Source organism: Hoplias malabaricus, chromosome 9 (assembly GCF_029633855.1).
Source record: "Hoplias malabaricus isolate fHopMal1 chromosome 9, fHopMal1.hap1, whole genome shotgun sequence".
NCBI lineage: Eukaryota > Metazoa > Chordata > Actinopteri > Characiformes > Erythrinidae > Hoplias > Hoplias malabaricus.
In genome coordinates this window covers 33,847,220-33,863,197 of record NC_089808.1, presented here as the reverse complement: position 1 = coordinate 33,863,197, position 15,978 = coordinate 33,847,220, and the positions used below count along the sequence as shown (strand labels likewise).

General features: G+C 40.9%; 1 protein-coding gene and 1 non-coding gene across 3 annotated transcripts in view; both read right to left on the bottom strand.

The window, feature by feature from the left end:
- Positions 1 to 11,710, bottom strand: part of kirrel1a (kirre like nephrin family adhesion molecule 1a) — a 44,372-nt gene extending 32,662 nt beyond the window's left edge. For both annotated transcript variants that reach the window (XM_066680801.1, XM_066680802.1), the window contains exon 1: positions 11,466 to 11,710. In XM_066680801.1, the coding sequence (XP_066536898.1) occupies positions 11,466 to 11,514 (49 nt within the window). In that variant the 5' untranslated portion in view covers positions 11,515 to 11,710. The remainder of the gene's footprint in view (positions 1 to 11,465) is intronic.
- Positions 11,711 to 13,910: 2,200 nt separating this feature from the next.
- Positions 13,911 to 13,984, bottom strand: trnar-ucu (transfer RNA arginine (anticodon UCU)). The gene has a single exon. It is a non-coding gene; the product is annotated as a tRNA-Arg (tRNA).
- Positions 13,985 to 15,978: the final 1,994 nt, after the last annotated feature.

Below are 15,978 nucleotides of genomic sequence, written 5' to 3'. Positions count from 1 at the left end.
TTCTGGTGTGGTGTGCCACCTCTCTACACTGTTTGATTTAATGACTGGTATCTTGTCGGCGGGAGGCTGATGATGCACTGGCTTCCAGAGGCTTCTGCTCACCTGCCTTGAGACTAGTTATCTGCCCTCCATTCCCAGTATCTGCTACAATCCATACCTTTACACCACATCTGTGGCCCCTGTCATCACTATGCAGCAGCTACTGGATTGTCCATGGAACTGTTTCAGCACAGACCTTAACTAAATATCTCTAACATCGATACAGACACCAAGGCTGCTTCCATTTGTAGTTGTAATTATTATTATTTATAATTTGTTTTTAACAAATGAGTGAGTGAGCGACTAAACAGAGGAGGATGGGTGCCCCTTGTAGGTCTTATTCCCTTCCAAAGTTTCTTCCTTCAGCTTTGAGGGAGTTTTTCCTTGCTACTGTTATCTTTGGCTTGATTACCTGGGGATAATAATTTCTGGTGCTGTTTTGACTTGTGCATTTTCCATTTGTTAAACAGAGCACCAGGTATACTAAACCCCAGCTTAGTGCATTGTTCTGTTGACAAATATATGTCACAAAATATACATTGTAAGTGTGTCACATGTATATATATTTTTTATTTCTTGCTGGTTTAATTGTATATTTGTCAGTGTGAATCATAAGCAAACTAGGACTAAAATACAATAATGTATAATTATTTTGTTTGTTCCAGACACATCCTTAGATAAACATTTTCAAAATCTACCAACTCATCAATGTTGATTCATGCAGAGAGTACATTGTAATTCATTTTCATTCATCCATTCATTATCTGTAACCCTTATCCAGTTCAGGGTCGCGGTGGGTCCAGAGCTTACCTGGAGTCATTGGGCACAAGGCGGGAACACACCCTGAAGGGGGCGCCAGTCCTTCACAGGGCAACACACACACACTCACACATTCACTCACACACTCACAGACACGTTTGAGTCGCCAATCCACCTACCAACGTATGTTTTTGGACTGTGGGAGGAAACCGGAGCACCCGGAGGAAACCCACGCGGACACAGGGAGAACACACCACACTCCTCACAGACAGTCACCTGGAGGAAACCCACGCAGACACAGGGAGAACACACCACACTCCTCACAGACAGTCACCTGGAGGAAACCCACGCAGACACAGGGAGAACACACCACACTCCTCACAGACAGTCACCCGGAGCAGGAATCGAACCCACAACCTCCAGGTCCATGGAGCTGTGTGACTGCGACACCTACCTGCTGCGCCACCGTGCAGCCCTACATTGCAAAAATGTGCAATTTGCAAAAACATATTTTTTTTTTTCTTTTTTTTTTTCACTAAATGTGGTTGAATGAATGTGGTTTTATTAACTGTGACAAACCTAATACATTTACTAATGTTCAGATATGAATCTTTGACCAGGAGTAAGGGACATTAACTGCTGACATGGCCAGTTAGATAAAGGACCAAGTCACCAACATATTCTGACGTCAGTGAGAAGCGCTTTACTCATGTTTATCTGAGTCTGCAAGCAGTAGCTAGAGGATCTAGCATGTTTATATTTCTACTTTTCAATCCTCTCATACTCTCTTGCTCTCTCTGTCTGCACTAGTTTCCCTCAAGTCATCTCCTTTTGTCTGTAGCCTGGACCATCATTTTCCCTCCATCATTCTTTTCTTTCTTTCTACTCTCCCATCTCTGAAAAAGAGAGAGCGAGTGAGCGAGAGACAGAGGGAGAGAGTGAGAAAGATATTCTGCACCTCCTTGTTTCATTCCCTCATTCCCCTCTCTCTCTCGCCCTTATACACTGTTCTGTCTGTCCTTTCTCCATCCTCCTCTCTATCCCTCTCTTCATTCCCTCCTTCTATTTCTTTGTCCCTCTATCTGTGCAGCCCTGCCGTTGCTATAGAAACAGATCTATTTGAAATGGGAGGGAAAGAAAATTATTTCTCAGCAATTTCCCCTCTTCCTCATTTCTCTGTCCTTTTCTCTCTCACTTTCTCTTTCCCACTTTCTCTTGGGTGATTTTTTTGAATGTTGTTTTTATTCACGTGAATCACTGCTGCAGCTATTGTTGCCATGGCCACTGCGGGAACATTGACACAATAATACACACAGTGACTATGGCAACCTCAAGGGTCAGCACTAGAAAGCTATGCAAGTGCTTGAAGTCGAACGTCCACTTCAAATTGCCCAAGACCATGAGATATTAGCTAATAGCTCACAGATGTCCTCTGGACGCACTAAATATCAGCATGTCCAAATAAATATGCAGAGGCTATGGAATTCCGGTGCCCTGCGATTCATCCATCATACCAAATATAACTCTCCTGAGCTAACACAGCTGGCTGCTTGTTTATTCGTCAATTGTAGCAATAGAAAAAATCCCCTACACACAGGATTTTGGAATTCATCTTCAGTAACCATCTGCACTGATGTGAGTAACTGGGGTGACTAATAAATTGTCGGACCATGAGTAACAAACCAAGAGTCATTAATGTCTGGTACTACCAGACAACACAGCAGCACCAGGCCTTTTACAACTGAGATACTAAAACACTGCTTTAACTTTATTACTGAGTTCAAATGAGCAACCCAGTCGAACAGTAACTGCTCAAAACTGAAAGTAACTGTGACAACTCTAATACACTACTACTATGGTTTAGATGCAAATCTTTATCATTGTTGTCCTTTATCATTGTATATACTGCTGGTATACAAGGAAAAACCTGTATCTCCAAAATAGCAACCTAAAGGTTTTGTGGGGAAAGGTGCAACGGTAAGTTTGAGAAACAAAACTAATATTTTGTTTGTATGTGGCTGAAGTTTAACTTCTTTGTAAGTTTTTATTCACTGTCTGAATGACCACAGAAATTCAGTTGTAACTCAAGTTGTTTAGTTTTGTAGTTTCGGTAATGCAGTTAGCCGTCTGTCATGGCTGGGCAGGGAAGACGAGGAGGCAGACGTACACGAAAGGAAAGCCTTAATTACAAAAACAAAAGCAAAACCAAAAGAGAAAACAAACATATGCAGGACAGACGGAATACAGGCAGGACTAAAGTGAACAAAACCAAACAGGAATAAACTAGAACAGACAGGAAACAGCCGTAAACCAGGGTAGGCATGGGTAAACTGAGAGACAAAGAAAAAACACAAAACCAGACAAGGGAGCGCTGCAAACAAAGGGGTATAAATGCACAGGACAAACGAGGAACACCTGGAAACACTAATGAGACTGAGGCGGGACTAATGCGGGGCTATGGTGGAGACAAGAACAAAACAAACAGAGCCATGTGCTAAATGACCTAAATGTGCTAAATGGGGGTTACTACACAGTTCCTAAACAGAGAATGTACTTCTCATTGGTTATTATTGGTTATTGGTTATCATTTAATGTCAAAACTCTGTCTTACTGGAATTCTGTGAAGCTGCTTTGTGACATCATCAGTTGTAAAAAGCGCTATACAAATAAATTTGATTTGATTTGATATTATATATATTTAGCCAATCTGCAGCCAGAGTAAGCTGTCCATCATGTAGTGCTGCAGCCAATGGAGTTACTGTCCCGCCTAAAGGGGGTTTGCTGGTTTTGTGGCGGCGCTGAGAGAAACGAGTAATTGCTTAAAAAATAATCATATTTTTGCACCGTGTCTTGAAGAAACTACATTTAATTTTTCCCTCAACACATCTGTGATGACAATAAAACTGACTGACCTTTAGAATCAAAGTAATCCTTTATACATAAATATTTCATTAGATAATTTCACATAAGCCTAAATATAATATTAAATTATTTGGATTGTGAAGACACCATTTGTTTACTTTGTTATAAAAAAAAATTAAGTAGCAGCTTGGATGCAGGCAGTTTGTTTCTTAATGCGAGATATTCTGTGTCAAGCAGATAACACTGGGCTGAGTTTACTTGAAGTGTGCACTGTGTAACAGCACTATCTAGGTAAATCTAAGTATCAGATCGGGATTCGGTATCGACAGATATTCAATATTAAAAGACTCGAATCAGGATGAGGGCAAAAAAAAACTTGATTGGGACTATTTAGTTATATTACATTTATATTACATTTATATACCATATCCTTAGCTCAGGTCATGCTATTCAATGTTTGGAGTTCTCTCCATTGTCTAAAAACTCCACATGCCTCTGCAATGAGCAGAGATAGAGAGAAAGCCTAGCAAAACAGACCAAGACAGTTTGTTTTTTTAAAGATTTACAGACACTGGGGCTTCATAAACACATTAGAACACACAAAAGGACTGTAGAGATGGAACAAATGGTGATGAAATGTCTTCTAAATTTTGAATTGTGAATGTCGCCTTTAAATCTCAATTGAAGTAAATCTAAAATAATTTTGGAGTATTCCTATAGGTCCATTCATCACGTGAAGGACAGGATGCAGTAACCTAAAACTTGATCAAAATTGAGATACATGTTTTTCTATGGATATGGATGATAGATAATAATTAGAGAGAGAGAGAGAGAGAGAGAGAGAGAGAGAGAGAGAGAGAGCAGAGCAGAGCAGAGCAATATCTGTACATCGTGGAAGACTGCACAGTGTTAAGTGTTTACTATGCATAATCTATTTACACCTACAAAATATGAGAATCATATAACTATATATTAATATACAAGCATATTAAACATTGTTGTTGTCCAATTAAAAATATGTATCTCCCAAAATAGCAGCCTTACAGAAGAAGGGAAAAATCTTCTTAACTTTCAAAGGAAGTCAGTGTAAAAAGATTTAATTCGAAGTAATTCTGAAGCAATGAGAAGGGCTGCTACTGTCTTCAAAATCCATGAGATACATGTTTTCAACCTGACAACGATGGCATATAAACTTAACAATCTAGTTGCTGTTTTCTCTGCACTGTATTGCAGATTTGCACTGCTTACTCTGCACTTTCTGGTAGATACAAAACTGGTTTTAAACCCTGTATTGGAACTGTGTGCAATAACAATATAGTTATGTCTATCTATGTATTTATCTGTCTATAACTATGTGAAAGTGATGGTAAATGCTGGCCTGGTCAGACAAATAAAGAGCAAAATCACTAACAGTTCCTGTCCGACTTTGAGGAATGCTTTACTCACAGACTGTAAAATGTGCAAGGTTCACTCTGTTGGCGCTTGACTGGCTGAGCCATCGAAGTGCATGATATCTGGGCCCTCCACAACCTCACTGGCCAAAACACTTACAATGCCTTTATTGTAGGCTGCCTAGTTGGCTTCTGAAACTGTGTAATGTTTTTTTCTCGCAGGCAAGCTGATTGGACAGCTCCGGCTGTGTGCCCTCCCCAATTCGAAAACTTCAGAGAGCGAGAAATGACATCATCATCATCATCATCATCAGCCACATTCCACTGCATCTAGGGCAGCGGGGGGGCGAGACCAGTGGGGAGGGGCGTCCGAAAATTCATAGCACGCGCACACACACACACACACACACACACATATATATATATATATATATATATATATATATATATATGCAGACACAAACACACGCACAAGACAGATGATAGTCTCAAGAATGTGTCTACAGTACAGAGTGCCTGTTCATCATGAGCTCTCTTAATTCGTGTCCTCCATCTCTTGCTCTCTCTTTCTTTCTCCTTTTTCTTTTCTCCTCTCTCTTGCCCCTCGTCCTCTACTCTCTCTCTCTCTCCTTCCATGACCCCTCCCCCTCAGCTCTGACTAAAGGAATGCAAGAAACACATCTGGAACTTATTAGAGGGAGAGGGAAGGGGGAAAAAGAAACTGGGGTGGGGGGAGGGGAGGGGGGGGGAGGAGGATGGAAAGAGGGAGAAGGGAAAAATGAGAAGACTTGAGCGAGCGAAAGAATGAAAAGCAGACAGAGGGCCAGAACAAGAGGCTTCCACAGCAACTACTTTTCAGAAAACAGAAGATAGCTATGATTTACAGATGAATTGGCAAAACGTGGCTTAAAGTGAGGAGAATACGATTAAGATGGAAAGAGATGTAGCAAATGGATGAAGCACTGTTTATCTGAAGTGGGCCAAACCTGTTTGAATATGATTTCTTCTTCTGAAAAAAAATTAATAAATAAAAAAGAGAGAATTAAAAAAAAAAGTCATGACCAACATTGGGGGAAGGGGTTCAAATATTTGCAATGATGCCTAGCCTTTGAACTTTTCACTCCCCCGACATTCATTGAAGAGAAGGGGTGGGGGTGAGAGTGAGAGAGTGAGAGAGAGAGAGAGAGAGAGAGAGAGAGGGTACAAACCATCCCCCTATGAGAGCAGTCAGGCATGAGTAATAATGCCTTTCTTTCCCTATGGTCTAAACCACTCCCCTCCTCTCTCCCTCTCTCTTTCTTTCTGTCTCTTGGATCTTGCATTCTCTCTTTTCATTCCCATCCCCCACTACTCCCAGAAAAAAACTCATCTTTGTCAAATCTGCTCCTCGACTTCACCCACCTGTCCCCAGGGCCCCCTTTTATTTCAGCTGGACTTCCACACAAACATTTGGTGTCCCCACATAACTTACAAACGTCCTACTGAAAACTACAAAGCTACGCATTTAAAAACAATGCCCCCTAAAGCACTTCTGACTTCGAAATGGTTCTACCAAAAACTTACTACTTGGTACAGAACTTTATCTGAACTTTATAAATGCACATCACACTCACATATCTCATTCTCACAACAGATATTTACATTTGTAGTAGGCACTTGAGAGGTATTGCTGCAAGCCAAAAAAAAAACCCTTTTCACTACAAGGTTCTGCTCTGACAATGAAGAACTTTTGGCTTTGGGTGTGAGGATGTTTTCTCCTGCAACGTTCAATTAATGTCCTACCACCACACACCAGATCCACAGCATCAGCTAACTGACAAGCACTTCAGAAGCTGGATTAGACGCTCTGAGGCACCCCAAAAAAATCTGCTTTTGTGCCCAGGAACGAAGACGATGAACTCTGTTCTATGTCATCACTCCAAAGAACCAGTCTGGTTCCATTTGGAATCTTGGGTTGAGGTGTATCTAATGCAGCGTTCCACAGCAGGTGCTTGTCAAACCTTAAGGAATATACTGTAATCATATTATATTAATGTTTTAATGGATATTGTGGATCGTGACTCCTTAATGAAAACACACTTTTGGGTTTAAATAAATGGAAATGATGAAAAGACAACTTCAACACATCTGGAAATGTTGTGGGAGGAAACAAGCAAAGACCCATGTTTATCTATGGTCTCAATGAGACAGAAGAGTTTAAGTAGGGTAATGTTTTGAGCCTATGTAGGATTTCTAGAACAATAACATTACTAATGTCATATTACAGGGGGAGATCACAGATACAAATAAATCTGGATAAATTTAAAGACTTTGCTGATAGATGTTGTCAATATGTAAATTAAAAATGAGGGGATGAATATGCAAATATTACTTCCATTTTGATTTACAACCAAAAGTGGGGTCGCTACTCAGAAATGTACTGCAGTGCAATGGTGTATGTGCCTTAACTAACTTATGTTCTGATCACAATATTTTCCATATGAATAACATAAGCATTTAACCAGAGTTGTCAAATAGACTATACATTTTTACCATGACTCCATGGACAAACATCAGGTAAAAATCCTTAGGAATTGTTTTCCAAAATAATTTCCAAACAATTCTGAAGTAAGGCTGGTTATTTTCACTGTGTAATACTTTTTTGGACTTGTTGTAATGTTTATTATTATTTCACATTTTCATTAATATACATAGTTACAAAATGATTGCAATTGGCACTGTGTTCAAATGTCATACTGAACAGAACAATACAAATAAAAACAGGGTTTTTAAATGTATACATAAGATATATAGATAATTATATATATATTTACAGACGCATACACTAAATATACTTGAGTACAACATACGCACCACATTTCTACAGTCCAACATTCAAGAAAAGAACAGTAATGCTCTCAAATGCATGATAGTATAATACCCAATATCCCTGACTATGATTAACAGTATGCTTTTAGAATGTGAATAATGCAATACAACAGTGAATATATACCATAGCACACATATTCCAGTAGCTACTGAATGTACATGTAACTGACATACAACTGTATGGTGAAGATACAATGTTAGAACATACAATAATCTCATGTGTCTGTGCTGATGTGAGATGTGGAATATCTGGAATATCAAAGATGATCAGAAGATTTTCACATTATGGAACAAATTGTGTTTGAGACATATTTCCACAACATTACACACCCCTGTATGGAAGACTGAGATGTTGAGAAACTTAATGCTGAATACTGAGCACACAGGTAGAAAGAAGTTGATAAGATAATTCAGTTCTTTACGTAAAGGTTAGGATATAGAAGACAGAAGCTTAAAAAATGCTCAAGGGGTGTATGCAACAATTGAAAACATTTGACTTCTGACACGTCTGACCTTGTGGCAAAGAATATTTCCTGTAAACACAGATAATGCAATGCTAGATAAATCTCATTCATTAAAGGCTATTAAAAATAAATTAATCATAAAAAAAATCCCAAACCAAACCAAGGCTGTGTGAATCACAGTTTTAAATGTTATTTTTGCAGTTCAAAATCATGAAAAGAATAAAGAAAGCTTCCCTGCTTTTCTCTCCTTGTCTGTATCTTTGCTCTACATGCTATTTTCCCACTTACGATGAATTTTGTCATTTTATAATCTGACAGCATAAAAATATAGTAGGACCAATACTTTGCCTCAGAATCAATGATAACAAACTAGCAAGTTAAACAGACATAAAATAAATGGGACAACAATGGGACACCACTTACTGAAAACATACCCCTCCAAAATAAAGAATAAAGCTAGTTATCTATACTTTTCAATCTTCCATTTTGTTAAGTTGAAAGCAGTGTAAATGGCTACTTATGGACAGACATGTAGGGATATGTTATTAAAATGTATCCCAACATATCAGCAATCTTGGCTGAATAGATGCTGATACTGAGACATTCAAAAAGGGGAAATGACAACATTTTATTACAGTATCTTGATCTGGGATCTGAGGATCCTAAAGGACTAGGACTTGGCCAAGGGAAGGGTGTTTTGAATGGAAGATAAGATGGAATTTCAATTGACAGAGGAATAAATTCAATTTCATGAATAACTGGATGTTTATACGACATTAAATAAAGTAAAAGTAGTTCTATAAGCAAAACAAATCCTCCATTTTGAAATTCTTTAGGCTCCTGCCCCTTGATTTGATTGTGTTACTATACACTGAGAAAAATGGCCACTGTGGTGATACCTTTTGCGGTCTCTGTGCGTTTTATCTCAAGGGCTTATATTATGTTCTTTTATTTTACACAATTCTGTCATGAAATCATACAAATAGTAACCTCTTCTTCTGGAGACCACTTCAAAACCACTGTTGTACCTTTAAAAGTACATTAACATTGTTTGTACCTTTAGTGACAATAATGTACCTCCACTGTACCTTTTTTCCCCCTGAGAGTGTTTGTTAGCATGGCTTTAAAGCACTCAGAGGAGCACACTAATCTTTATTTGCCAAACTGGTTACAGTGTCATGCAACTGGAAATCGAGATTCCAGGATTAGAAAGTGTTGCATGTATTTAAAATAATTTTAAAGCTATGATTTATATAAGAGACGTACGCGATTACAGCTCATAAAAGGGATTCGTTATTGGGGTTTAGAAACAGGTCATTTCAGGACATTCATAAGGTAAGTTCTGGAATCCTGAGGTAACCTTGTGGGCTTTGAATGACTCCCAGGAATGTGGTTTGTGTTTTTTAAAATCATAAGAACATCTTGATGATGTTGATGAAGCTGTTTAGCCACTGAATATGCCTGTACCGTTATGGGGTGACATCACAAGGAATGCTGTGCATTTTTTCAGACTCTCTGTGCTGTGAATTAACACCAGAGTAAAAGGCATTTCTAAAAGTACAGTAAATTAACATTCTCTTTGGTTTATAAGGTGAGTTAGATCTGGCTCTGTGCTTAAATGATTGAAACAGATTTAACACCGCAAGAATGGATTACATCATCTCTAATACCTTTGCTGGGACAAAGCAGAACACGCCCCTCACCTATGATGGAGTGGTCTGTACCTGCTCTGGTGCTCGCCCACTCTCTCTCTCTCTCTTTTCATGTCTGTCTCATTCTCTTTTTTCTCTCTTTCTCTCTCTCCCTCTGTTTTAATATATCTATATCACCTCTCTCCACCATTGTCTTCCTCTGACTTTCCATTTCATTTTTGTCTCCCTTTTTTATCACTCTGTGGTAGTTCTCTCCACTTCATTTCTCCCTCTCCCTCTAAATTTTCCATTATGGTTCTCCCCTGCTCTCCCTCTCTGTATCCTGTCACTATTAATGCTTCTCTGTCCTTTCTCTCTTTCCTTCCATTTTACATCTCTCATGTTCTCCTCTTGTCTCTCGATATCTCTCTTCATTGCTCTCTCTCTCTCTCTTTCTCAATGGAAAATGGTCAGTAACGGTGTCCGCAGAGGCGCGAGCTTGCTGCTGTGTTCTAACAGGTCTCTCTCTCTCTCTCTTTCTCTCCCTCTCTACCTCTCCTCGCAGAAGCTCGCTCGCGCGCTATCGCGCTCTCCCGTCCGTAATGTCGCCTAGCAACTCGTTCGCCACTCTGCTGAAGGACTGTCATGAAAAACCTCTCTGACTGGACTGTGTCTCTGCTCTGTGCACGTTGGAAAGTGCTGATGTACTGCCACACTCTTCATCTCCGGCTCACGTTCAACGGCTATACATCGGCATAGAGGGGGCTTTAGGGCTCGTTTACCTGCAGGGCTGTTAACTTCATGTACCCCAATGAAAGAACGGTGTGTATGTGTAAGTGTACGTGTGCCCCCCCCCCACTCCTCCCCCAATTGGTATGCTCGTGATGAAGGGACATTTGAGGAAAAAGCGCACCACTGTTCCGCACTGGCCGAGTACCGTGTCTTATAGGAACACACACACACACACACACACACACACACACACACAGATAGACAGACAGATAGATAGATATAGAGATAGATAGATAGACAGATAGATAGATAGTTCACCTTTAAATCCATCATTGACCATAAACTAGTTATGAAAACTACATAAGGGCGAAAGGCAACGGTCACTCTCTCTCTCTCTCTCTCTCTCTCAGTCCTTTTCCAATATTATATCCATGTCTCTGTTCATTCTCTCCCTCCGTTTCTCCATCCCTGTCTCTCATTATGCCTTTTCTCTCTCTTTCTGTCTCTCCATTCTCTCCTTTTTCTCTACGAATCTGTGCCTTTTCCAGCTGACACTATCTCCCCCCACCTCTCTCTCTCTCTCTCTCTCTCTCTCTCTCTCTCTCTCTCTCACGACCGGTTAAGCTACTCCACCAACTTTCGCATTTCTGCAGCTCGAGGAGTAACGGTTAAAATCCACGCCACTCGTGTAACAACTTCTTCTCCTTGGGTTTTCTTACCTGCGTGAAAACTCAGCGCCAAACTCAGGAGAAGCAGCGAGCCCTGCATGGTGGAGCCGTTAGCTCAAATGTCCGCATGAGTAGCGCCAAAAATCCCCGCACGCTTCGCTATAATCCTCTCCATGCGTGTTTCTCGTCTGTCTCTCCACCTTTTCCCTGCCTCTTCTTCCCCGCTTTACAGCATGTCCGTTTTTTTCCTTTCTTCTTCTCCTCCTCCTTCTCCTCCCTCGGTCTGTCCCTCTCGTCAGAGCAGCGGCGCTCCGTTTTCTCATTAACGGCAGCACATTCCTCGCAGCTCTCTCTCTCTCTCTCTCTCTCTCTCTCTTTCTGGCGTCAGCATTTGACCCCCCTCCCTCTTTTCCCTTTTTTCTTTTGCCTCCAGTCCCCCTCCTTTCACTTCTCTCCCTCTTTGCAACACGCAGAACAACACACAGCAGGCGTGAGGAAAACTAGCCCTTTTTAAAGATCATCAGCCACAACCACAGCAACACATATCAATGTCAAACAAACAACCAGCGGTTCAGCTCACCCACAACAGAAAAGTGCAAGGAAATGGCGTCTATGCTAGCAATGATACACCCACATAACTTCAACACATGTCCAGAAAGTGTGACCGGTTCTTCTCTTTACTGCCCAGGCCGTAGAAACGGGACAGTACGAGATTGTCCATGTCATTACTCGCAGATGAAAACTGTGGAGGAGCTGCCACTCTGCAGATGAGCGGTGGCGCTGCGCCCCCTGCTGGACATAACCTCAGATGATCTAGAGACGTGTGCAAAATTTGGACTCTCCTGGTCAAATATATCCTCTCCCTGGAAAACTCTCTTCACTCTGTATTCTGAGAGTTTAATAAAGTCCCATGATAAATACAATGTAATAAACAAAAAGTATACCCTATCCCTGCTCCAGTCCCACGGGGTCTCAAGTTACTGTCTGGGAAGAGATAAACTGGCTGTGCGAAATTGTCCATAGGTGTGATTGTGAAATTGACTGGGTGAGTGTGTGATGCCCTGTGATGGACTGGTGCCTTCTCAGTGGTGTGTTCCTGCTTTGCCTCCAACGATTCCAAGCAGGCTCTGAATACAAAGCCAGTATGATCAGGATAAAGTGGATACAGAAGGTGAATAAATGATGAAGATACTGCTCTCCTTATAAAAATGTGTTCAGTGCAGGTGTTCTTATTGAAACCAACAAAAGATAATAAATTATAATATATATATATATATACTAAATTGCACTGAATCCGGGTGTTCCAATCACTTCCATGGCCACATGTGTACAAAACCAAGAACCTAGGCATGTAGACTGTTTCTACAAACATTTGTGAAAGACTGGGTCACTCTCAGGAGCCTGGTGAATTCCAGCATGGTACCGTTATAGGATGCCACCTGTGCATATAGAAAGTCCAGTCATGAGATTTCCTCGCTACTAAATTAGAAGTGGAAATGACTTGGAACAACAGCAACTCAGCTACAAAGTGGTAGGCCACATAAAACAAAAGATCAGAGCCAAGGGTTGCTGAGGAGCACAGTGCACAGAGGTCCCCAATTTTCTGCATATTCATTCACTACAGACCTCCAAACTTAATGTAGCCTTCAGATTTGGGTGTAGAGAGCTTCATGGAATGGGCTTCCAAGGCTAAGCAGCTGGCAGTGTACCTCTAGAGCGGTAGAGGTGTGTTCCCTGGAATAACAAATCACGCCTCTCCGTCTGTCAATCTAATTTCAGGAGTTGGCCTCTTAGTTCCAGTGAAAGAAACCCATAATGCTTCAGCATACCAAAAGATTTTGGACAATTTCATGCTCCCAAATTTGTGGGAACAGCTTGGGGTTGGCCCCTTCCTGGTCCAACATGACTGTGCACCAGTGCACAAAGCAAGTCCATGAAAAATGTTTCTTGCGGAAAGCTTTTGACAGAAGAGTTGAAGCTGTTACAGCTGCAGACGGTGGGCCGACATCATATTACACCGTACGTATTAAGAATGGCACTTCACTCAAGTTTATCTGCATATAAAGGTAGCAAATACATATATTTATACACACACAAACACACGGTGAAGCCGCATCAGTGCTGCAGTGAAGCCACATCCTACCTGCTCTCTGGTGGTCCTGTGTGTGGGGTCCTGACCATTAAAGAGCAGGGTGAAATGGAGATAAGAACGTAGACAGAGAAACTGATGGACTACAGTCTGTAACTGTAGAACTACAAAGTGCTCCTCCTTGTATATAACAATACACAGAGTCATTTTTCACAGCAAGAGGAATTGTATTACACTCTGTTGTATTACAAATGTCTAGTTTAATCAGTGCCAAACCACGTGCCAAATCCTGCTTGTGCAATGCAGCTCATGTGACAGAGGTCCGTCTTCTTGTATCTTTCGCCTGGGATGTTGATCATGCAGAGGACCAAAACAAAGCCCGTGGTAAAGGCCGATCCTTGGCGTTGCATCTCTGCCGGGACTCGAACCCGGAGCCTCTGGATTAGAAGTCCAGCGCGCTATTCCATTGCGCCACAGAGACCGAGCCAATGAGAAGCGTGCGGCGCCGCTTTAGAGCCACACAGCGCTCCGTATCCTCCTCCATCAGCATCAGAGTCAGAGCCCTGCAGCATCAGCACCACGCTATATCACTCTCAACCAGCAGAGGGCGGTCTCAGCACATCAACCGCAGCTAAATTTACACTCCCTTTTAAATTCTATTTGTTGTCGAGTTTATAAGTGAAAATAAGATGATACACTTTTTACAGTGAACAACACACAGTTACTCCATGTGCTGAATGTGGCACACTGGGAAAATTGAAATGTGTGTGTGTGTTGTCAGTGCACAGCATAAAATGCAACCGTAACTCTGTGTTTAAATAACGTGTCACAGCAAACACACACACACACACACACACACACACACACACACACACACACACACACACACAAACTAGTGCTCTAGGGTCAGTGGAAACACACACACACAAACATACACACCCTGAGTGGCAAGCAGCCATCGCAGTGCCAAGGGGACATCAGCTGTGGATGTTACGTGAGGAGACAATGATGTTCTTTGACTCCCCCGCCCCAATTTTGGTGGGATCAAACCAGCAGGCCGTGTAGTCCTAAGGCCCCTCATTAACAATGAGTCAGTGTATGAGCGTATTTTTTTTTCAAGCATACAAGCATCTAGAACAAGCAAATGCTATTATTCCACGACCAGAATATGACCCTGTTACTTTAAGAAGTTTAAAAATCCTGCTATTTTTTTTTTTAAATCACATCTCTGTTGAGTTTAATGGCTCAGTTAAGAACTGCTGGTAAATGCTTCCTTTGTGTGTTTTTCTTCTTTATTTCAAGAGCACAAAATGGATGCTAAACACAAAAGAAGAAGTTTTGAACGGCCCTCTTGTATAAAAGAAAAGTAAACCAGATCAGCAAATACTACCAAGGTCTAATACAATCAGAATCACAGTGTATATTGGTGTAAATATTCTGGTCAGAAGAAAGTAAATTTAAATTGGATCAGGGTGCTTGTCATACACCTGGTGAAGGCTGCTACCGTTGTACACACATATGGCCTCTTGTATACAATAGTTAAGGGTACTGCATTTTATATAAATGTAAGTTCTCATAACAGCTCAGGCAGTCAAACACTTGGCCTTTTATATATTCATTTACTTTAATATTGTTGTTCTTTAAGGATAAAATAAACAAATATTTAAAAAATAAAAACACATTGATTAATCTACTTTGAGTGTCAGATTTATATGTTAATGTATAATGTACTACACTGCTCCCCTCTGGTACTTATTCATAATAGCAATGCAAATCCTGGAATACTGTGATTACTAATACTCTTTTTAAATCTAAATGTTGACCGTTAAATCTACTTTAACCCTTTATTACTGCTCATCTATCGTCACCTCTAGGAAGGACTTGAAGGAGAGTGCTGCAGACCAGAGACCAATAGGAGGCAGGGATGAGGAACCTGTCAATATTTTTTTTTAGGGCCACTGCACTGAAAAAGATTCAGAATTCAGAATTCTGAGTTTAAAGTCGGAAAAGTTCTGAGAATAAAGTCTGCAATTTAGTACGGGGCAGACACAACCACAGTGTAATTGAGGAATGCCGTGTATTGCTGAAGTCATACCATGGTATAGATTCCAGGAATAAATCATCACTCCTCAGGACCAGAGTGTTATTCCTTAGTGTTATTCAGAAGAGGGCGTGTAGTTGCACAGGATACAATTAATGATCATGAACATGATCGATCCAGAGGGAATGGAACTTGGCTTGTGGACTATAAACTAAAGCTGTATGCTTCGCTTCCAGCGGCTAAACTGAAGTGTTTTTATAAATAATTCTGTTCACGTCACTGACGGCTTCTCTCACAACTCACAGACTGGGAGTCTGTCTTTCTAAATGTTATAACAGATTAGGGTGACCAGACGTCCTCTTTTACCCGGACATGTCCTCTTTTTTAGACTTAAAAATGTCCGGGCGGAATTTCACAAACGTCCGGGATTTTGT